Raw genomic sequence first — 25,544 nt, forward strand, 5'->3', positions numbered from 1 at the left:
AAGGGGCAACAATTAATTATAGAAAGGTGCCAATTCACAAATGAAATGACTACAGGGAATAGGCATGATCCTCCAGCATGAAAGAAAGGCTAAAGCGTATAAGAAACTACACAAACATCCAAGGGACTATCGATGGCATAGAGGATCTGATATATCTCAACACATAATCTCAGGCAGTCCGTCTAACTACTTCTATGTGGTATGGTCATTCTGTGCAAACACCTAAATGCTAAAACAATATTATATATGTCTATTTCTACACATCATTGTCTCCATAGCTATTTCAGCATCTTTGTGATTATTTACATATTGTTGACTTCACTAATTATATCATAGCTAATGTAAACCAGACCCTTATATTCTACAATTTCTTCATGTAATATCTCAAATACCGGATTTTGCAGGTAAGGCCCGGAATCAAAGCCGGGTACAAGCCAGGTTTTGGTATGAACCAGGTTCACCCCTGGATTCATCCTTGGTGCGGCTCAGGCAGATTCAGAAAAAATTGTAATTTTTCATTGCCATTTGCCATTGTTCGGATTTGTCAGAAAATCATGGCATTGCATCCGTGTCTCACCTCCATGTTTTGCCTCTGTGTGCAGTTCCTCAAGCTTCCATCCAAGCCATATAAATTTACTTTTTGAACAAATTAATTTTTCAACAGTGTTTATTTTTGTCATTTACTTTTCGTCATTATTTTTTGAACCATTAATAGATATATTATTATATATGTATTATTTATATTATTATAAATTGATAATATATTAAAAAAAAAAATTAAACATATTTCATTATAATCTATATAGATATATATATATCGGGTATTAAGTATATTTTTTATTTAATATTATATATTTATTTTATCACTATATATATATGTGTGTGTGTGTGTGTGTGTGTGTACAGACGTACCCGTACCCGTAAATTGTTGCTTCCGCAAATCCATACCCAATTATTGTTAATTTTAGCAATCAGATATAACAGACTGAAAGTGCAATGAAAAACACAAGACAACAACACACTAATACCCTAGGAAAACCTCCCTCTTGGAGGTGAAAAACCTAGCCTCAAATCCAATATGTATTATCTCAAATGTAGGCAATTACAAGGCAATAAAACTTATCTCAGTTTGCTGTTCAGACAGTAAGATAGCTAAATCAGATTTGAAAGGATGCTTCCTGCACCCTTGAATACATAGACAATGTAGTTCGCTGAAATGGAAAAGGTATTTGCAGCCTTGAAGTAACAGACAGCAGATGACACCTTCAATTCCTTCAAGGGATTCGCTTGAAGAGAGACTTCAATAAATTCACATGGATCTTGAACAAATTCACCCCACTATCAGCCTTAATAAATTCACACAATTGACTTGAACAAGTTCGCACAAGTGAAGGAGAAATCGCTGATTTGGAGAGCAGATTACATTCGCATAAGATGGTGGTGATGAATGCCTTGAATGATGTTTGTTATATATCCAACTTTGGGCGCTATCTTGCAAGGTCGGCCTTGCTATGATATTTTATTTATTTACATTTTATTGAGCCACCTTAAATAGGACAGGACTCATAATGATAATATTGCCTTTATCAAATCATATTGCCTTTATCAAATTACATTGCCCTTTTGGGCCCAGCCCCATAATAGTTCGATTTAACATAGATAAATACATATTGAATTTTAATTGTCCATGACAACATTCAAATTCAAACAATCAGGTATCCGAGCTAGCTATTATTTTCAACACTCCCTCTTAGCTAGGGAGGATTCTAGCAAATAGTGTAATCATGCATCATGGACTTCTTCATCTTAAATTGCCCGCAGTGGATGAAAAAGTAACCTGCAAGAAGACAACAAAACTTTCCATCTTTCATTGCCCACAGAGGATGGATCCACCTTGCATTGCCCGCAGAGGGTGGAAGAGGTCTTTCACCTCAATCTTCTCCCAAAGAAGGAAATACTGTCACCATGCATTGCCCGCAGAGGGTGACTCCACCATGCATTGCCTGCAGAGGTTGGAAGATGCAACTTAGTGCATCACTAAGACTGAGACTCCCTCTCAGTCATAGCTGGATTCTCCACAATTCCAAGCCTATCTCTGAAGTATTCAAACTTCACACGAGCAAGGGGCTTGGTGAGAATGTCTGCAACCTGCTCATCAGTGCTGACATATTTCAGTTGTAAGGCACCTCTTTGTACCATATCACAAACATAGTGATAGTGAGTTTCCACATGTTTTGATTTGTCATGAAACACAGGATTAGCAGACATTTTAATACAACTTTGATTATCACAATGAATAGCTGTGGGTTCCCAAGGTTGTCCAAACAACCCAGCAAGAATCTTTCGAAGCCACACTGCTTCTATCAATGCAACACTCGATGCAATATACTCAACCTCTGCAGTACTCAAGGCTACAGAGGACTGTTTCTTGCTAGCCCAAGAAATCATAGCAGAACCCAAACTAAAACAGATACCTAAAGTGCTCTTCCTATCGGTAACGCTTCCTGCCCAATCAGAATCTGAGTAGCCTTCCAAGGTAATGGAAGTGTTCATTGGATATTTTAGCCCATAGCCAACAGTTCCACGCAAGTATCTCAGAATATGTTTGGCTGCAACAAGGTGAACATACTTTGGCTTGTTTATAAACTGGCTGAGTGCACTCATTGCATAACAAATGTCTGGTCTAGTGTTAACTAGATACATCAATGATCCAATCAACTATCTGTACTCAGAAGGATCTACAAAATCAGGGTTAGCTGCAAATAAACTCAATTTCTTCAAGTTAGTTTCCATAGGAGTAGACATAGGTTTGCAATCCAACATTCCAAATCTCTTCAAAATATCAACAGTATATTTTCCTTGACTTAGAATAATTTCATTAGATCTTTGTCACACTTCTAACCCTAGAAAGTAATGCATTAGGCCTAGATCCTTCATTTCAAATTCAGTAGCTAATTCTTTCTTACACCTAATGATGAGACTATCTTCATCAGTTAGGAATAAATCATCCACATATAAAACCAGAATTAGCATTTCACCATTAAATACTTTAAATGTAAGGATCAACATCATTCTTACAAAACCCTAAACTAACCAAGTACTTATCAATTCTTTCTTACCAAGCTCCAGGAGCTTGCTTGAGGCCGTAAAGAGCTTTCTTTAATCTGCATACATGTGATTCTCTATTATGAGTCTCATATCTTTTTGGTTGCTCAATATAGACTTCTTCCTCAATGACACCATTAAGGAAGGCAGTCTTTTCATCCATCTGATGTAACTTCCAACCCTTAGCTGCAGCAATGGCTATAATAGTTCTAATAGAAGTATATCTAGCAACAGGAGCAAATGTTTCTTCATAATCTATGCCTTCCTTTTGAGAAAAACCACAAGCTACAAATCTAGCTTTATATTTTTCTATACTACCATCAGCAGCATGTTTAATTTTAAACAACCATTTAGAAGAAACAAAAGACTTACCTTTAGGTCTAGGAACAATATCCCAGACATCATTCTGGATGATGGACTTGTATTCTTCATCCATGGCTTGCTTCCAAGCTTGTTGACTCATAGCATCTTCTGTGTTGGATGGTTCGGTCTCAATGATGTTGCACATCATTGCAACATAGTTGGAGAACTTCTGAGGTCTCTTACTTTCTCTGAAAGTGCCACTAGGAGCTACAAACTTTTATGCTTCTTGCACTATACTTCTAGCCCAAAGTGGTCTTTTCTTGCTTACTGCAATATCTCTGGGTCCATCAGTTGGATCTAGAGGCTCAGAAGGATCACCATGCTCAATAGGTTCGAGAGACATAGAAAACTCCCTCTGAATCTCAGGGTTAGTATCAACATCCATATTTTGATTATCATTAACTTCTTTACCATTATCAATAAGAGAACCTTTAGATTTCTTGAAAGCAATATTTTCTTCAAAAGTAACATCCCTACTTACCTCAATATACCTTTGACCGGGAATGTAGATGCGAAATGCCTGGGAGGATTCACCGTATCCAACAAGGATACCCTTCTTCCCGGAAGGCTCTAGCTTAGTCCTCTTTTCCTTTGGTACATGAACATAGACAGGACTTCCAAAGATCCTTAGGTGGCTGATATCTAGTTTGACTTCAGTGAAAGCTTCCTCAGGAGTTATGTTCTTCAGGACACGGTGAGGGCATCTATTCTAAATGTACACTGCAGTCTTGGATGCTTCGGCCCATAAGAAGGTCTGCAGGTCCCGATCGTGAATCATAGCTTTGGCTGCTTCAACAATGGCTCTATTCTTCCGTTCAGCTACACTATTTTGTTGAGGATTGTAGGGGATGCAGAACTCCCTCTTAACTCTTGTTTCTACACAAAGGTCATTGAAGCTACTTGAGGTGTATTCACCTCCATTGTCAGTTCTTAATACTTTAATTCTTTTACTAGACATATTTTCAGCTAGAGCTTTAAATTCCTTAAACCTTCTTGCACTTCATCAGATTCTTTTGATTTTAGAAACTAAATCCAAGTTTTTCTAGAAAAATCATCTATAAATGTAACAGTGTAGAAATCCACTAGGAGAAGGAACAAACATTAGTCCACATAAATTAGAATGAACAAGTGCTAGTTTTTCCTTAGCTCTATTTTCACTTTTATGAAATGGACTTTTAGTGTTCTTACCTAATGCACAACCTTTGCAAGCATCATCATAAAATTGACTAAGTTTAGGCATACCTTTAACCATCTTTTCAAGTGAATGAAGTGCCTGATAGTGAAGATGGCTGAGCCTTCTATGCCATAGCTCACTAGATTCAGGAGCTTCATGAATGAGTGTTCGAATGGGGTTAGCTAAAAGCTTATACAAACTATCATATCCATTTCCAATAACACGAGCAGATTTAATACTAGATTTCTTAAGCCATGCAAGTACTTTACCATCAGAAAATGCTATTTGATAACCTTTATCTTCTAGGGCAGAAATAGAAATTAAATTCCTCTTAATTCCAGGAACAAATAAAATATCACTAAGATGCAAGGACATGTCAAATTCTAAATTTAACGAAGTATTACCAAAACCTCTTACCGAATACCAAGCATCATCACCAATTACACATGAAGGTTGGACTCTTTCTCCATCAAGTCTGAGAGATGCTCTCGATATCCCGTGATATGTCTAGATGCGCCACTGTCTATCAACCAAGTGTTGCTATCAGTTGGCACATTGCTGGACAAGGTAGATATGAAGAGGTAGCCTTCATTATCCTCTAAATTTGCAACTTCATTCAGGTTGGCTTCTCCTTGCTTGGGCAGATTCTAACATTCTTTAGCATAGTGACTAAACTTGTCACATCTAAAGCACCGGATTCATGAAAGATCTCTTTGCTTCTTCCTTGAATCATGGACAGCAGGAGGTCTGAATTCTCTATCCCTTTTGAAGTTGTTCTTCTTCCAATGGCCTCTCTTTTTAACATGTTGAGATGCAAGCACATGTTGATCTCCTCCATGAGTGCCTTTATGCATTCCTCTTGTAGCTAAGCGTGACTCCTCTTGAATGCAATTTGACCGGAGGCGATCAAAGGAAGGAAACTCAGCTCTTCCACTTATGCTTTGAATGAATGGATCCCAAGAGTCAGGAAGACCATTCAAAGCAATCATGACAATATCTTTGTCCACAACTTCGCTTCCAATGGCGTTGAGTTGGTCCTTCAATTCTAAAATTTTCATGAAGGACATGACTGAATCTACTTTGCTCATTTTGACTTGAAGAAGTTGCTGCCTCAATTTAAGTGCCTGACTGATGTTGTTGATCTCATACATCCCATCTAGATGTTTAAACATCTCTCGGGCTGTCTTCAATTTGGAGATAACTAGAACAAGATGATCCTTCACGGAATCAATAAGGAACTTCTTTGCCTTGAGAACATTCTTCTTGAATTGCTTTAGCTCATCTAGATCTGAAGGCTCAGTCAGATCCTTATCTTCCACAAACTCTAACATCTCTAATTCTTCAAGGGCAAGGAGGATACAGACCTTCCATGGTGTAAAATTGAGGGCACCTTCAAGTCTATCCTCTACATTTAGACCTATAACCATCTTGCAAAAGTAAAACAGCAAACTGAAAGTGAAGGACAACTAATAATCTGATTATTTAGAATGAACCTGAAGATCTGATACCATGTTAATTTTAGCAATCAGATATAACAAACTGAAAGTAAACTGAAAGCGCAATGAAAAACACAAGACAACAACACACCAGTACCTTGGGAAAACCTCCCTCTTGGAGGTGAAAAACCCAGCCTCAAATCCAATATATATTATCTCAAATGTAGGCAATTACAAGGCAATAAAACATATCTCAGTTTGCTGTTCAGACAGTAAGATAGCTAAATCAGATTTGAAAGGATGCTTCCTTCACCCTTGAATACATAGACAATGTAGTTCGCTGAAATGGAAAAGGTATTTGCAGCCTTGAAGTAACAGACAGCAGATGGCACCTTCAATGCCTTCAAGGGATTTGCATGGATCTTGAACAAATTCACCCCACTATCAGCCTTAATAAATTCACACAATTGACTTGAACAAGTTCGCACAAGTGAAGGAGAAATCGCTGATTTGGAGAGCAGATTACATTCTGCAAAAGATGGTGGTGATGAATGACTTGAATGATGTTTGTTATATATCCAACTTTGGGCGCTATCTTGCAAGGTCGGCCTTGCTATGATATTTTATTTATTTACATTTTATTGAGCTGCCTTAAATAGGACAGGACTCATAATGATAATATTGCCTTTATCAAATCATATTGCCTTTATTAAATTACATTGCCCTTTTGGGCCCAGCCCCATAATAGTTCGATTTAACATAGATAAATACATATTGAATTTTAATTGTCCATGACAACATTAAAATTCAAATGATCAGGTATCCGAGCTAGCTATTATCTTCAACAATTATGTATCTTTACTAGTACCCAATCGGTAACTCAGTGTAATTTATATAACCTCATACATTCTAAGTGTTTTTCATGCTGTGATAGAAGGAAGAGGGTCTGCAAGAGGGGTACGGTGATGAGGCATTCCTCTATGGTACACCACCTCTATGAGGGAAACAAATTGTCCCATGAGGCCAAGGGGGTATAGTGGGTACTGCCCTTGGGCCTAGAGGAGATCATTTTTATGGCACCCTATTGCAACCTCTCTCTCCTATCATGATGCATAAGTACAGGGGGAGCAATCATAAAGAGAAGGAGAAGGTTGGCAAGATGAGGGGATAACAGAAGGAGATACCTCACTAGGTAGGCCACCTCATCTGGATGGTGTGGGCCACATGAGGCCAAGAGAGATGGCATATCCGCACTTGGGCCCAGAGTAGAGGGTCTGAGACACCCCATCGAGGTCACTTTTCTCTATGCTCTCCTATAGTTGAGCCTCCAAGGCATTTAGAGTATTTAAAGGATGAATCACCACGTCTGTATATATATATATATAATACTGTTGTGGATTCACTAATCTGGTTACTGTTCTGCTATGATTTCACAAATCTGATTTCTGAGATTATTGTTGTGATAAATTTCTAATCTACTGCAGGGTTTCAATTGGGTGAAAGGTATTCCTTAAATCCACTTATCCACTTGGAAATTAGGAAATTAGGGCAAACTTACGGCATGCACACTTAGAGCACATTACAAGAAGTGAGGATGCTTTGACCCTACCACCAAGATGTGGACGAAGTTCTAGTAGGGTTGTATCTTTATCACTCTCATGGTAATTTGGAAGTGGTTACCAATTTCATGACTCCAATATCTTGCGGCATCTCTATGCATAGGGCATATTGCTGTCGAAAAATTTACATGGAGTCTACTTCCCCTCAGTAGTAAAGTCTCTACAAGGGAAAATGGTTCTTGGGGTGGTGAATTGGGTTGAGGAGGTTATAGGAAGCAGCCAGCTATTAGCACTTTGGAATCATCTATGGATGGCATTGGTGAGGGTTTTTGCTCAATCATTATGTAGGCTGGTTTCACATGTTCTCTTATGTTAATTTTTGTTGTGCAATAATATGTTGTCTGAATTTTGGATTTTTTAAGTTTCATGCTTATGGGTTTGTTCGATATTGTCTACTGTTGGACCATAGAGCCATTTTGTAAGCAATGTCTCAATGTAATATTTTATGATGGTATTCAAGATGTATGAAATTATGCAAAGGGTCCCAATAGAACCCCCACTAAATTATCTGTGAAAGGAAAACCTGATAAAGTTACTTACATTAGCTTATTTATATATAAAAGTTCTTTAAACAAAATACTTCATACTTCTTAACCATTTTTCAGAACCTAAGAAGGCTTTTTAACAAAACAACTTGGACTTTATATGATGTCATAAAAACTAACAGGAATTTTAAACTTAATCACTTCGTCTTTTTTATCTAATGTCAGAAGTCTTTAGGCAAAATGCTTGAAGCCAAACCCGAATCAGTAGTAAATAAAACTTCAATCCTTATCAAATTAATTCTTAAACAACTTAAACTTTTAATAAGCTTCAATCTGAAAACTGAAAGGAATGAAAAGAGATGCACAATAAAGACAATGCACAAGATTTACATGGAAACCCAGGATGTAAAAACCACGGTGAGCACGCTGCTAGGATCTACTGTCCTAATCCAGCCTCACGATCGAAACTTCAATTACAATGTTTAAGGGCACCAACCCTAAGGAGTCACCAAACCCCTATCTATATGAGCACCAACTCTATCAAAGTTCTTAAGAGGGCACTAACCCTCCAAGTACACAATACAATGACTTAAGCACCAACTCCAGAAATAACTCAGTTACAAGGTATGTTTATTTTCAGATCAATTATACAAATCAACTCCAACAATCTGAAACATTAAGACAGAAAAATGTATTAAATATAACAAGTCTTGATGTCAATAGTCTCTGTATAACTGCAAGATAATGCACTCAAACCAAAATTGAAAATTAGTGTGTTTCTGTATATCTGAAAAGAAATAAAGATCCACAAACAGAACTTTTGTTTACTGTCTTCAACCTTCAAATAATCCTGTTCACATAACTTGATAGCAATTAGTCCTATTCCACCTTCAAATAATCATGTTCATCAAGTTTTGTTTCTAGAAACTTGCAAAAGAAACTTACCGAGTTTTTGGCGAGTTTTTCACAAAAACTCGGCAAGTTTCTAGAAAAAACTCGGTTGTATTAAAAAAAGAGACCCAAACATGCCAAAAAATTATCTCTCTTTTTTTTTCAAGTTAGTCTCATTCTCTTCATCAGAATATATACATGAAATATAACATTTAAATGTCTTTTTCCTTTCTTATACTTTAAGTTATATTTTATGTATATATTGGCAGGATGTTTGAGAGTGGTTTTAGATCTCTAGGAGTTATAATGCAAATTCTAGGTTTTAGAAGATCTTTTAAATTTTCAGACTTAGTCAAATTTCAGTAATCAGTAGGTTCCTACCAACATTCTCTCACTCTCTACATCTCACTCACTTTTTCTTGCCCCAAATTTTAGACCTATCTATCTCCCTATCACTCTTCCTCTATCCCCCTCCTCTCTACCACTCTCCATCTCACTCTCTCCTCTCCCCCCCGAGATCTAGACCTATCTCTCTACCCCTCTCTTTCTCACCCTCAAACCCCTACGAGGGGTGCTACCCTCAACCTAATTTTATTTTGCAGATGCTTGGTGGCAAAGTTGGGGTGGAAACACCCCAAATCGCAAAACAATTGCCCTCAAAATCTTATGTTAGCCTTGTAGTTCATCCAGTTAGGAAAGCAATTGGAGCTTGTTTGAGGCCATCCACATGAAGAAGAGGAGCAAGTTAACTCAAAAACGCCTCAATGACCTTGTCTTTGTGCAATATAATCTTCAGTTGCGGAAGGTAGAGGAAGCACCAGCCGGTCTATTGACGTGTTTTTTAAGACAGCATCCAACACAGAATAAAGTCACCAACAATCACCTTATCCTCTCTTGATCAAGATTAGTCCGTATGCTAGGATTGCTTAAAGTTGAAACGGCTAATTCCAAGGTTCCTTCAGTGCGTGGACGTGACTCAATTGTTTGATGGGTTTGTTGATAACCCAAGGGGCCTTACGTATGTTCAATTGAAGAAAACTTATGCAAGCTCAAGGATTTCTACAGGGATGATTTGCAATGAAAGCTCTAGTTTTGGATCTTTTGGATCTTTTGAAATATGCGGAAAATAAATGAGAGTAGGGTAGAGAAAACTATGCTAAAGCTAATCTAATCCTAAGAACATGAGACAGGATAACTCATGCAAAATCAAACCGCTTCGTTTCACCAACAAAGCACAACTACACGAAGGCGGTGCAATCTTCAAAGGGTGCGTGGAGGTTTTTCAGATCATCAATATAGACCATCGGATCAAACAATCTTTACTGATGATCGAAATTAAGCGTATACACATCAAAAGGCTCAGACTAACTTTGCACGGTATACAACAATTAGCTGCACACCAAAAGTATGAGCTCGGATTCCGCAACAAGCAATCCTATCAAATCCAGTTCTCCTAATAACATATAAGCAAATCTAATCTAATTGAAGAGAGCAAGACCATGCAGATTGACAAAATAGAACAAGAATACACCATCGAAATCGAACAATGTATTAAGTTGGCTACTTCACAATCCTGATGCAACAATCTCAGATAATAATCTCTCCCCCTTTTACAAATGAAGGGGGTCGCCCCCTTATATAGGTCTCAGGCCATGCAAACCCTGATTAGGGCTTCACCCCAGAAGATTCCCCACTCAAGATGCAACAAGGTGGGAATCGACAATTAATAACCCATCATGCCCATATACAATTAATTCAAAAGCCTAAAAGAGCGCTCACTAGTGCATTAAATGTGCCCCATGATGCTGATTATGCCCAAAATATAATAAACACCTCCATACAAGGAATAAATGTCCATCATTCTTCATGTGACGGCGACATGCACGAAGAATCTATCATAAAACCATAAATGAGGAGGCTGTATGCAAGAAGATTTCTCATCCAACGGCGACATGCATTGACTGGACCCACACTTAGTCAAAATACCCCCAACAGTAAATACGCCATCACTATTCAACTAAAAGATTCTCATCCAAGAATGGACAACCATTATCCCGCTCATTTAAGGTGTATGCAAAGGAACCTGCTGACGATGGCTTCCAGCTCTTCGATGGAGACACTTGGCACATTTTCAATGTCAAATTCCATCAAGGCAATTTCTTCCTCGCTCTTGGAAAAGAAGCTCTCCCACTCCATCATGACTTCCTGTGTCTTCTTCATTATACCGGAGAATGAAGAAACATTTGCATAATGCTCCTTGGGGAATGAACCTACGAAGAAGAAATCGTGCAACTGAGATTTCAGGAAGTTCACTATTATTCCACCGTCATTGAGTTTCCTTACGAACAATGCTTCAATTGCACTAATGATTTCCTCCTGCACCCCTCTGATGGACTCTTTCAAAGTAAAGGAGTCTACGCTGAATTTATCGAAGGTGTTCTTTCCTAAGCAAATGGCGTAGAACCATCGAGAAAAGTCATAAGCTTCATTTTCCTGAATCACTTTCCTGTCAACCAGAATTTGCCTTGGAACCTTCGTCAGAGCCCTGAGTCACGGAATGGTTAAGTCCTGGTAAATGTGCACATCCTCCCATAATCCTTTTGTTGTCTCTAATTTGCTCAAGAGGGCCACGAACTTTGAATGAAGGTGAGCTAGGTCTTCAATGAATTTTCCTGCTTCGGTATAAATATCCTCTATCCATTCCCTGGAATTTTGCGCCATCGCTCTAATAACTTCTGCATCATCAACCACTTCCATAGAGAAGGAGGAGGAGTGAATGAAGGACCTGCCTCCCTGAGGGGTCTTTTGAAACTCCTGACGTACTCGCATAGGGCTATATTTTCTTCCCTCAACCGCTTACATTTCGCCTTTGATTTCAGCATCTTCTCCTTCATGGCCAAGGAAGATTCTTCAAAGTCTCCCGTTACTTGACTTGTGGAAGCATGGCCAAGGTCAATTTGTCTGATAACATAATCCTCCTGCCTGATTTCGTTTCTGTCTTTATCTACTACAGGCTCAACAATGTGCAGGGTCCGAGATCCAGATTCTTCCCTAACAACCTTGGAAAATTTCCAGGGATCCTTCCTTTCTGCTGGTTGATCCATCCTTTTCAATAATTCTTCCAACTCCCGAGCAGGATCAATTTCCCTTTCTGATTCCCTTCTCAGCCTTCCCACCAACCAATCTGGAGTAGGGATGGAGTGACTATGATCCTCTACGTGCTCCTGTTCCTATGACTCTTCCTCCATTTCACCAAGGATAGCTTCCACGAAGCTAACCTGGCAAGCCTCTTCCTGATATGGGGGACTTTCTTGCCTTTGACTTCTTGGCTGATGGTGTCCCTGTGAAGCGTCAATGTTGAGTATATTTGGTGTCGGAATGCTCTCTAGAAGTGGACCTGCTGGATGTGGAAACATCTCTACCTCCTGCACACTCGAGGAACTTGCCAGTGAATGCTCCCTCTCCGTCCTCGCTTTCTTTTATGGAGGTTCTTCCTATTGGACTTCCTGTTGAACCTCCTGTGGGATTTCCTGCTGGATATCCTTCTTCTTTGTTGTCCTTGGTCTCTTTGGGGCATTTTTTCGTTTATCCATCCGAACTTCCTTTCCTGCCTGAACCTATGAAGAGCCCTCGATTGTCTCACTGTGGGAATCTAGACTTCCTACTTGTCAATCCAGTGCTTAGTGAATTTCAACACTGGTCTAGCTAAGACACTCAAATCATCCATCTCGAGCTCAAACCAATCTGGCAACTGAATAGGCTGATCTTTCACTCTCTCAAATTCAGGTTGTATCAAATCTGAGTCCTCCTTTACCTGATCTGGTACTTGATAAATTTCACTTAACTTGATGGTGTCGAGGGGCAATCTAGAATGCATTCTCTTCCTGACCTCAAGGTCATCCTCGGCACCTGCCCAATAATCTTCTAAGTGAAACTTGTGTATGAACTTGACGCCAGCAACCTTTCTTATTTGGCGGTAAGGATCATACTAGGCCCTGTATGTATAAAACGGCAAGCGATAGAATGTCAATTCCCCTGCTGCACTTTCAGCGGCTTCCAAGCCTGGGCATATTTCCATGAAGTCACCCAAGACAATTGGGAATTCAATTGATTGCTTTTTCTTCTTCTTCAATTGATCATAGGCAGTTAACTGTCTCATGAGCTCCAGCAATACGAGCTTGTCTAATGGATATCTTGGCAATTTGTATGACTGGAATGAGAATCCTTGCGTCTTGATGTAGGTGAATTTAGGAAATTACAAGAACGCAGCTCCATACTTCTGGACCAAGGCACTTGCTTGCGGCAACACCCTTACGTGCAACTTCTTCTGCATAAGCCGTGTCAAGTACATGGTGAAGGTGTCATTTGCCAACCTATAAGAATTGACATTGTGAAGATGCAGCTGGGGATAACACTCATGTACTTTCAGCTGAGCTGGTCCGCAACCCATAATTCCTCTTGTTGGTAGACCATCAAATCCTTCCCTTCACGCAAGCATATAGAACAGGTAGGAGCTCATGACAAAAGGACAGGGACCTTTTTTCTTTTAAGTTTTTCAGCTGCTCGTGCAAGTAGTGACTGATCAATCTGGCCTAGTCGATTAGCCCATTTGAATTCATGATCTCGCCTATGTAGAAGAACATCCAGGTCTCAAAGTTCACAGAATCCGAACACCCCATTACTCTGCTCAGCATCTTTATCAGGTCCACATACTCCTGCTTGAACTTGAAGATAGTGAGAGTCTTTGGCATCTTGGAGGCATGCACCCTAGGCTTCAGCAACCACTACTTATTAATCAAATCAGCACACCTAGCGGGACCTGCTTCATATACTGCCTAAGCTCCACTACTGGTCCTGTATGTCATGGAATAGTGCGAAGGGATTTTGAAAGCCTCACCAATTGACTCTGGAGTCCATGTTGCCAACAACCTGCCATCTGGCGTTAAGATTGTCTTTCGCTCCAAATTATAATGTGTTGCACGTTCCTGGACCAAGTCTGGGCACTGAATACCAGGAGGAAAACCAGCTGCCGCAACAATTCCGCTTTTGACAATTTTGACAGCTGTTAGTGATGGACTGTGCCCTGTTGTCCCGAACATTCTGATCTTGAATGCAGCCAAATTGAATGTGCCTAAATTAGTATCGCTCATTTCTTCCCATCTTGAATTCAGTCGAGAATGGGGAAGGAAACCTTTCATTTCTACCTTGATCAATGCCTGCCTGGAGAGGGTAGCTACCTTGCTTGATTTCGCCATCCGGGAAGCACCTTGGAAATGATGAAAATAGAGACTAAGTATGACCAACCTTCGCTTCTCCAACTCTTCTTTCTTCAATCTTGCATGTGAGAAATGAAATGCATCTCCAAGCTTATATAGAATTCTCCAAAACGTCTTGCTAAGTTAGGAGGCATTAAATTAGCAATTGCATTCATGATGCGTCATACTTTCCCAATCACTGCGCCATGCCAAAAGAAACTTCCCATGCGAGTGAGTTTGAATTTAGAAGTTTCATTAAATGCACTGAGTCATGCGTCATATTTGGAAGATTCTCTTTACCAACTCATTAATTTCCATTCTTTCCAATTTCGGATGGAAATTGAAGGATTTTTTTCAAGATTTGCTTGATTTCATTCTAACTTGTTGTCTTCCGCTTTTGAAGGAATTTTCACGCCTCTTTTCAACATCCCTATTTTTTAGGGATCCCCCTAAAATTTAGGAGCCAGGTTTATTGGATAGAGAATTTCGCCACGATTTCGAATCTATAAAATTTTCCACATTCCGGCGAGATTCGGTGTCTAAAAATAGTAAATTCAACAAATTTGCTCGAGGGGATTTTTACTTTTTGATTCCTCCTTGACCCCTTGGCTTTCATGCCTTAGGCAAATTTTCAATTTTCAAGCTTGAGCGTGGATTTTCACTGGTGGGGGAAATTCCATCAATTTCATGAATCTTCCATGGATGCTTGATTTTGGCGCCCAGCTGGGGAGCAGGGCGGAATTTTGCCTTGGTGATGGAATTCATAATTTTTTATCCATCCATGCACATTACATTCTGGCGATTCTCATCACCTTTAGGCGCTATTCTTCACCAAGCGTGGAATTAACACTTTTTCATTCTCTCCATGCACATCTCATTTTGGCGCCCTCCACAAGGCTGGGGCAGAATTTTGCATAAGTGAAGGAATTCATCATTATTCCTTGCTCTCCATGGAATGCTGAGTTTAGCGCCCTCCCTAGCACTTGGGCACATTTTGACTTGAGGAAGGTATTTCCTCACTTCCATGGATTTCTTCTATCCCTCAATTTGGCGCCCTTTACCTCTCTTGGGCGCTAAAATACCATGGAGAAGGATTTTAGGTCTTTTCCCTCCTTCCATGCCTTGGTGGATTTAGCACCCTACCTCATCCCTAGGCGGATTTTTACCTTGGCTGAGGATTCACGGACTGCGGCGGGAATTCCATGGTGCATCAACTTTGGCACCTTTCTGTGGCCTAGGGCGGAATTCTTCACTGGTGGAGGATTCAATGAATTTGTGAATCCTCCATGCCTCTTTCATTTTGGTGCCTGGCCAGGACTTTGGATGATTTTTCCAGACTTGAGTATTATCCCGAGCTTTCCATTTCAGGAGTGGGCTTTCAGCATTCAACCATCTTCTGGCTTTCTCTGTCTGCTTTAAGACTTTCCGGAATAAGAAATAGTTGCGAATGTATGATCTTTGTCACCTTGCCCGAATGGTCCTGTCAGAACTGACTTTCCAAAATAGAAAGCTTCAAAGTGTCAACGTTAGACCCCTAGACAAGATACAAGAAAGACTTACTATAAATAGAAACTTGCTAAAAAATAAAAAATTACTAAAAATAGTAAGTTTAATTTTTGGCAAAATGACGACATTCTGGGACTCAAAAAAATCCCTAAAAAATAGGAACTTTCTAAAAATAGAAAGTTACTCCGTTTTGGCTCAAATTTTACTGGGAGATTCCTTGAAGGGCCCTGATTCCAATCGCATGTTCAATTTTTCCAAAACCCTAACAGAAACCCCTAACATCTAGGGCAAAAGGCAGAAACCCTAAAAAAGAAACAACAGGCCCTAGACTTCACCAAACTCGCACAAACAAAAAGCAAACTAACTCCAAATGACCCCCGAACATCCGCAAAGCGAAGAGACTGACGAGACTGCCACCAAAACCCACAAAAAACCAAAACCAAACGACCAAAAGGGCCTAAAGGTTAGGGGGGTCCCTATCTGGGATGGGGTGATGTGTGATTAGGTCACAACACAGTCCAATTGATTCGGATGATATGGATCCTTACAGTGATTCGGATGACATTGAGGAGGATAAGGAGTCATTGCCAATGCCAGGTGCAACTAGAGGCAGAGCTACATCCAGGATGGAGGACAAGCCACACCCTAAGCCAGTCATACTGAGCAAGGACACACAATCGCGCCTACAGCAAACTTCTAGGACTAGACCCTCTAGTTCTACCTCTCCCCTAGCTTTTACTAGAGCTAGGAAGAGGAAGAGGTAATTGTATTGATTTATTTACTTTTAGTTCTACAAAAACTATTTACTATTATGCTTCCAGCCATCAACATTCCTCATGAGGATGCGATTTTGTACCCACTTTGTGTTTAAATATATCTAGACTCAGCTTGTTTCTTTTGTTTTCTCATTTATTGACTCATGGGATGCATCTTCTCATTGAATTTTGCAAAAGAAAATGCATTTCTAATTAAATTTAAGCAATTTTTTAAGTTCTCGAGTTTTTTGCTGAGTTTTTGCCGAGTATGGGCCAAGTTTTTCACATGTTTTTTTTTTTGAGCCTTGGCGTGTTTTTGGTTTTGGTGAGTAGTTCAACTATGGGATAAACAAAATTACTTTTTGCCTTTTCCTTTTTTTTTGAGATTTTGCTTTTTTTCTCCTATTTTCTCGCAATTGCTTTCTCCCCCCTACTTTATTGTGATTGCTTTTTTCCTTTAATATTTCCCATGGCATTTAAATAATTTTCCCTTCAACTTAAGTCCCCAAACATTCTCTGTCTCCAATGTGTTATTAAATAAAGGGACTTTAAATACTTCCACTTAACTATAGTCCCGCATTAATAAAGAAAAATATTTATTTTAACTTTATAACTTAACTTTATTGATAAATAAATTAATAATCGCAAACAATTATTAAGAACTTCAATCAAAAACAAGTATCATCATCACAATATTATTTATGAGTTCACTATTGATCTCAACCTAGCCCAGCTAACTTACTATAAATAGTAAGTATCACAAAAACCCATCAAAACACATCAGAATCACTTGCAACTGAAACTGCCTAGGCCAAATATCCTTAAGATCTCTAAAATGTCCTAGTTAGCCTACAGGACCACGGAGAAATAGGCTAACAACAACCTCATACAACATGTGCTAGAAAGGGGACATTACAAAATGATATTTGCCACTGCTGACTCTGTTCTCAATCTGATTCTACAGAAACTTATACAGAATTCTGGAAACTGATTTTCATTTTCAACAATAAAACAGACTATGTATGGCTGCTAAAGATGAACTCGATTGCTATTTAACTTGTCAAAACTGAACAAACATAGTATGCCTCTCTTTTTTCTTTCAAAACTTAAGAAAACCTCCAATACACTGCATTCATTCCAAGTGACTCTTTGACATATCATTCATTTCTCAAACATTATAAAGTTTTTTAACATTCTCCAAGATCATTGCAATCTGATTACAAATATACTTCAGGTTTCTATCTTCAAAAACTCAGTCATCATTTGAAGATTCTTACACATACGCTGTTCAAGATTGGAAGCCAATGCCAATAACGTGAATCCTTGGTCAATATTCTGAGACAATTCTTCTAACTGAGAACAGACTGAAAACAAATCTGATTGCTGAATGAATTCGGTGAACAACTTAGAAAAGTTTCTTTAATCTGAAAGAAAACCTAAATCTGTTCGTTACTTAGAAAGTAATCTAATCTGAAAACAAACAATAATCTGTTAACAGTGTAGAAAGCAATACCCTGTCATAAATGATCCTGAAAATGATAACAGGAGACTTTATCGAACTCTCTTTTGTTGACTGCAATAAGTTCATCCTTACTGATAAAACGCACCAATCACTGCTCACAGATCTTCCTTCAGTTTACACGTACTTGCACCACAAAAGCATCATCAATCCATACAGCATCGGCACTCTTAAATAATGTCTTCATTTATCTCATCACCAAGTCAGTTCTTGTGGTTATAATTCTTAACCCACAACTAATCATAACCAATACTTGCGATCTGTTGATGAGAGAAATACACATTAAAAGAAACTTTGTTGTTAAGAATTTGTTATCAATTCTTCCAACCGAACCATAACTCCAAATAACTGTCACACAATCTTTTAAGGTTGCAACCAAAACTTCAGTATTATTCGTAATGCTGTGTGAATAGAATTTGATCATAATATCATTTGTATGCAAATATGAAGCAGCATCGAACACAATACATGTTCTGTTCTGAACGAAATTATTCTCTCTTTTCTCTGCAAACTTAGTACTGTAAGTATTGACATAGGAACAATGTATCATTTTAAGATCATGTTTGAAACATATATAATGACCCTGTTTCATTTTGTGACATAAATGACAAAAATGGTAATACCCTTAAGCAGAATTACAGAGCGCAAGGTACTAAGAGATTTTGGAGTATGTCTGAGACTTCCAAATTTGAGATTTTAATTCTATGCATTGGCATCCGCATAATGCAAGAACTTTTGTTTTGTTGGTAAAGAAGTATAAAGCATAATTGATTAAAGTATAGCAGGACTTTAAGAGGAATAGAAGTGAGTGATTAGGCTTCAAAATTTTGTTTGGAATGAAGAAACTATCTCAATAGGAAGCAGATTCCTAGATATTTCTTTGCAAGCATGTTCAATTTCTCTTTTCCACTATAGGATGATTTGTTTACGACAAGATGATAACCATAAAGTTTGGTCTTGATAAGCTCTCCAACGTCTGATCACCCTCTCCAGCATCTCATCTTTTTGAAAAAAACTATTTTGAATCACCCTCTGTTTGGGGTGACCATTCTTTAGGACTAGCTGAGTGTTAAACCTAACTAAATTTTGAGTCTGAAGTCCCTTAACCTCCAGTACTTTTAAAAATATATGTATAGAAAAGAGAATCTGTTATTTTATTTTATTTTTTACAAAAATTAATTATCTCTGAAGCATGCATGCACTCTGATACACTTAACTCATAAAACACTCATACATCTTATAAAGATCTTACCAACTGCCTGAGAAAAGCGTGCTCGTGCATCCGGTTGCAAACAAGAGCAAGCAAGGCCAAGGCGAATAAGAAGACACGGTCTGAATTGAATGTCATAACCATGCCAAAATACCAAGTCTGACCAGCCATCTAACTCTTGTGGTGTGAGAATGTAGTATGTTTCCCGCCACCGTATGGTTTTCTTAACTGATGACAATAACATAGAAAAGTCACCACCTGCTGCAATATAGAACCTTTCTAGTTCATCATCCTTTATCCTGTCAATATAAGAATCAGATTGTCATTAAAAGATACTGCTCTATTAAGATGAATCAGTTTATCTTAACACTTTGATATAAGAGAATGAATTAAAATCATAGAGGCAAAAGTGTACAAGATATAATAGATTCCCTTCCAACATGCATAAAAAATAAATCTAAGAAAAAACCATCTCTTAAACTAATATATACATGGTATAAAGAAAAAAGCTACAACTTTATGATTCAAACCCCTATTTGAAAAATGTAAATAATTCTACTAGCTTTTCAAACTAAGTTCCTGATTCTCATCCGGTGCCTGTAAATTTGGGAAAAGTTCAAAGATACAGAATGTTTCAATAAAATTTGTAATTAAATTCAAAAAATATCTGTAAGTTTTATTATAAAATCACAATTCTTACAAATACAAATAAAAACAAATTAATGACTCAAAATACTCTATTTTGTACAAATATTATTTGTGTCTAGTTGTTAATACTCGGTGATGAATTAGTGATAATCCAATAAAATTATAAAAATAACAAGTATATCATTAAGTCCCAGTAAAATTTTGGATGTTATTTTAATTTTTATGTACATTCTATTAACAAACTATAGTTATTTTAATTTGAGAGAGGTTTGTTCACAGTGTATTGTTTTGCAGCATTCCTGCAGATTAACTTTAGAGGGTTGGCATAAAGCTGGTAGAAATTCTTGTGCATAATTTATATCTAAACTTAAATTCAAAGTGTAAAGCACAAATAGTAAAACAGATATAAAAGGATAATTTTAGTAACAAATGAAACAAGCTTTTCCTTTAAATAAAATAGTAAAAATACTTTTTAAGTCTAAACTCTACAAAAACTAAAGAAAACTGAAATACATAGACAGTATACTGACTTCAATGACGTCATATCTATATTTTACTCTAACCTGTTCAGCTCTCCCTAAACTAATCAACTCTCCTCATGATGGTCACTTTCCAACAATGGTGTTCAAAAGGTCATCTCACTCAACCTCTAAAATTAGACCTCAACCCTGCGAAACTGGTTCAAGACAACAGGCAGATCGACTCTAAAACAGACTTCTACAAATTGGTGGCAAAGGAGGGAAATGATAGGAAGAAGATAAAACTCCAGAAATTGATAATTTATTTATTTATATATTTTATCACTTCTATAATTTTATATTGAACTGAAGACCAACTTCAGGAACTTGATGGGTTTTATCATCCATCACTCAACCTGGCCTATATTGCTCAATGAATGCCACAATGTGTCTACCTACGGCATTTAAAACAGTAGTAGAAGAGAATTTTTTCTTCCACATTTCTTTAGCACTTATACTTACAAAAGAAAGTTTCAATCTTACATGACAAACAAACAAAAAATACAATTCTCCAAACTATCGAAAAAACATACATTAAGTAGCAAATATTTGGAAAGTCATTATTAAAAATGTGTCATGTCTATTGATCTTATCCCTCAAACATTCTCTAAAAAAATTGGTAGTGAACATTTTGAACACCCTTGGGAGCGAATTTGATGGAAACCCTAATTTTGCAATAACTGCTTGAATTTTGCTCCAAATGACCTCAAATCTAGACCAAAGTAGCTTCAATATGTCCTTGATCAACCCTCCAAAAATCAGAAAAAGATTTGCAACCTCAGGAGTGAATTTGGTAGAAATCCTAATTTTGCAATAACTCCTCTGAATCTGCTCTTTGCCAATATGAGAGAAATATGCACTTCCCAGTATGATCTCCAAAATTTAAAAAAATTGTCTTGTTTCCTGCCTTCACATTGCCAAGATCATGTTTTGATGCCACTTGGAATGAAACAATTTTCAAAATAGATGAATATGAAAGGAAATATGCTGCAAAGACTTGATAATAATATGCCACTTCAAGAGCACAACCTCCTAAACCACTTCAAGACGGGTACCTCCACTAGTCTTAAATAAGAACACAATACTCAATATTATGATAATAACTAACCTCTACCTCCTATATATATCATATGTGCGCCTTCAATGCCACCTAACCTGATTAACTACCTATATTGTACTATATTAATGAATATATAACTTAACTAGCATAAAAGATAGCAACAAGCCAACTACACATAACCCTGTGCACACCATAAGATTAAGGGTATAGCACCACAAATGTTTACACTTATTCCTTGATATAAGTTCTCTCTAAATAGTTTATGTTCTATTGAAATCACCTCGAACATAGAATGTTGAGAACTAAACCATAGTTATATAGAGAAGATAATACCAAAATATATTTTGATTCCATCAACAGGATAGATTTTACATTCATATGCATTGGCTTTATAAAAGACTCCTATTAACTACCTATCGGTGTGGTTTTTATGCACGCTCAACTCAGGAAATAAAATATCCAGAGATATCCTATTCTCTCTTGATCAAAATCTTCTATGTGCTAAACAGATGGACTATGTGATGACAAAGACAACTCCGGGGTTCCCAAATCCATGCGGATAGTCTCTGTTGGTATGTTGTGATTTGTTGGAAATCTCAAAGGGGACTTACATAATTGTTCGAGGAGTAAATCAATCTAAGGATTCTGCTGATTCCTGATTTTCTTTTCTTGGGAACGATTTTTCAATAAGTTCTACTTCTACTCAGACTTGGAAAAAAAGGGCAAAAGAATGAGGGTTTAGGAAGATAGTTCTAATCCTAATCTAATCCTATGAACTCCAAAGACGGAAATTGCAAAAGTGGAATTTAAACCAATCCTTGCTTCGCCAAATTCAACAACTACATAAGAAGAGTGCTATATTCTGGGGAATTCAAAAGATTTTCATATTACTGATATTCACCAACATATTGGACACATCGGCTCCACATTAGGCAATTCTATCAAATCCTTCATTCAATCCACCAACTTGGAAATGAAATCTATTCTAATGAGAGCCAAGGAACCATGCTAACTTGCAGAAGTAGACAAAGATTCACCAACATTTTGAACAATGAATTATGTCTTAGCACTTAAGAAGTATCACTACAACAATTTATCCGAAATCTTTCCTCTAACAAATGAATCTACTACTGGTGCTTCCCCTGCTACTGCTTCTAATGCTACTGTTGTCATTGGTACTATCTTATGTCGATCCATCTTACAAAAAAGAGGGGTTTAGGAAGGCACACGCTAATCTACTTGTAATATCCTTCTTTCCCATCCCGTCTAGCCGTTGGTACTCCGCATCTTCACGGAGAATTCAATTTCACTGGAAGAAGAGGGTTTATATAGACACCCCAATACAGAGCAACGGTCAAGATTAATCTATGATCAACGGCCACGATTAACAGATAAAACCCTAATTAGGGTTTGTTACAACAAACTTCTCATGGCCAATGAGAAAATTACAATATTTCGAATAACCAATGAGAAAATAGGAGCCATTTAATATCTTCCACTTGTTGAATCTGGTTCATTGCACCTAGACATACTTGACTTGGAACCCTTTGATTGGTTGATTGATGACTGGGATGCCACCTTAGCTTGTCTTGCAGATTTGATTCCTCCTCATGAAGAAGTATCGATACCTTAGGCAATATCTCTTGATACTCGACCTTTCCAATTACTGATGTGATGAAGATGCTAGGACATATTCCCAAATTGCATCATCTTTGGATGATCAAGTTTTCTAACTTTGATTATCTCCCCTGAAATTGTCTTTCCTTCCTGATCATTCTTACATTTTACTCTCATATTTGGGAATTTTCCTCCTTTATAATGCATTTCATCATCGATCCTTGCTTTAGACTTGAATTCCTTTAATTGATGTAGGGATACCTCCGTGTTGCAATATTTCTCAACCAGGATTACTTTGATTTTGTGCTTCTTGAACAATCCTCCATATTGACAATTTCTTTCTTTTGATTTTGGATTTCCAAAGGAAATCCAACGTCAATGTAGAGTCTTCAATCCTTGTATGACTTGATCTTCTTGAATGTCTTGATGAAGTGCAAGTCCTTCTTCTTTGTTCTATTCATCCTTGGATTCCACATTGAAGCGTGAATGTTGTCCTTCCATGCATTGTGGAATCATCTTTCCAACCAGTTCCTTTAATCTTGAACACCTTGAGATAGTCCTTTGTGCAATTGAGTCTTCCTAGTTCCTCCTCCCTTATTCCTTGGTGCAAACATGGTACCTGTACAAAGCTTATAGTTAATGAATTTTAAAACAATTATTGAAATGTCAAGGATGATAGATTGATTCCAGAATTCCTTAAGTTCTGATTTTGTTTATGAATTCCAGACATTTTGATCTTCCAAAATCAGAATTCAAAACTATGAATGCTCAAACCTTAACAAAATCTGGAAAATGGAATTTTAAAACCTGATTTTTACCTTTCAAGGAAGTCTGATTACATTTGGAGCTTAGAAATATAAATCTGGAAATATAATTTCAGTCCCAAAATCGAAAGACAAAGGGAAAAAAATTCTGCAATTTTGAGCTCAAATTATGATCACCAAGGCTGAATATATCTCTGAAACTTCTTTGCCTGTAAATAACGAGGGCTTTGCTTGGTTGAACAGCCTCTCTTCTTCACGAGTTTGTTGTTGCTAGGCTTGCCTAGAGCAAAATTGAACTTGTGAAATGAAATGATTGTTGTTCGTCCCTTTAATAGACTTGCAAATCCTTCTAGGAGGAGGATGACCCATGCCTTGTCTCTCTTTAAAAAAACAAAAAACAATAACTCTAGCCTCTCATAAGCAACTTGCAAAAAAAGCAATAAAGCCTTTGCTTTCTTTCTTTAATGAATTTGTGAATAAAGCAATAAAACTTTTTGATTCCTTCCATGAGCGATTTCGGCAAATAAAACAATTAATTTCTCTTTTTTTTGAATAAAATTAATGATTTTCCCCTCTCTAGGAAATCGACCTCATGAAGGAATTATTCTTTCACATCTAAGTGGATTTTCCACTTAACCACCTCATGAAGGAATTATTCTTCCACATCTAAGTGGATTTTCCACTTAACCTCGCTTACTTCTTTACTTGGGAAATTCAACCTCCAAGTGGATTTTCCTTTTTATCTTGCAAGGAATTTTCAAGTACTTCGAAAATTTTTGCTTGCCTATACTTAGGATTGGACCTCAAGTGGATTTGTTCACTTTTTCTTTGCAAGTGGATTTTTCTCTCTTCCAAGTGAATTTTCCACTTCCTTCAACTTGGAAATTCGAACTCCAAGTGGATTTTATCTTTCCTTCCAAGTGGATTTTCCACTTCCTTCAACTTGGAAATTTGATTTCTCCTTGGGTGGATTTCATGCCTTCAACAAGATTTATTACTGAGGTCGGACTTCATAGGATTTTCATTTCCTTGCACACAGAAGTAACCCCTAACAACTCCCAAAATAGAAATTTCTAAAAATAGAAAAGCAAAAAGCAAAAAAGCAACTTCCAGAATTGGCCCCAAAATGCCAAAAACGAAAAAGCAAAAAAGCATTTTTTCTAAAAAATAGGAAGTTGTCATTAATGATCCCAAAAATTTGCGATTTTACTCCTTCGATATGTCTGAGCACATCCATAGCATTAGAACGCTCTTTTGACCATTTTTTCTCTTTATTGATTTTAAAGACTCATCCAATTTTCGAAAAACTTGACTCATTTGCAAAGGTGAGAGATCAGAGCAAAGATGAAAAACTCTACAAGATTTAAAAGACTCACGAGCCACAGTTGCTCGCGAGTCACTCGCAGATAAACTTGGCACTGACTTTTTTAAAAATGCGCAGCAAGGAAAACCCTAAAAACTCTTCAAAAATCGCAAAGACTCGCAGAAAAAATCAGCACTAAAGATTAATAAAGTTTTTCGTTGCGAAAAACTAATTTTTATTTCATATTTTCGCCTTTGTAAGCCACGACGCGAAAGGTTATTGCGACGTCGCCAACACGAACAGGGCACAAAAATGG

At 37.6% G+C, this 25,544-nt stretch overlaps 1 protein-coding gene across 8 annotated transcripts in view; it reads right to left on the reverse strand.

The window, feature by feature from the left end:
• The window catches only part of LOC131079523 (uncharacterized), a 174,437-nt gene that overhangs the window by 71,359 nt on the left and 77,534 nt on the right, over positions 1-25,544 (reverse strand). For all 8 annotated transcript variants that reach the window (XM_058017498.2, XM_058017496.2, XM_058017491.2 and 5 more), the window contains one exon: positions 19,361-19,617. In XM_058017498.2, the coding sequence (XP_057873481.1) occupies positions 19,361-19,617 (257 nt within the window). The remainder of the gene's footprint in view (positions 1-19,360; positions 19,618-25,544) is intronic.

Source organism: Cryptomeria japonica, chromosome 8 (genome assembly GCF_030272615.1).
Source record: "Cryptomeria japonica chromosome 8, Sugi_1.0, whole genome shotgun sequence".
NCBI lineage: Eukaryota > Viridiplantae > Streptophyta > Pinopsida > Cupressales > Cupressaceae > Cryptomeria > Cryptomeria japonica.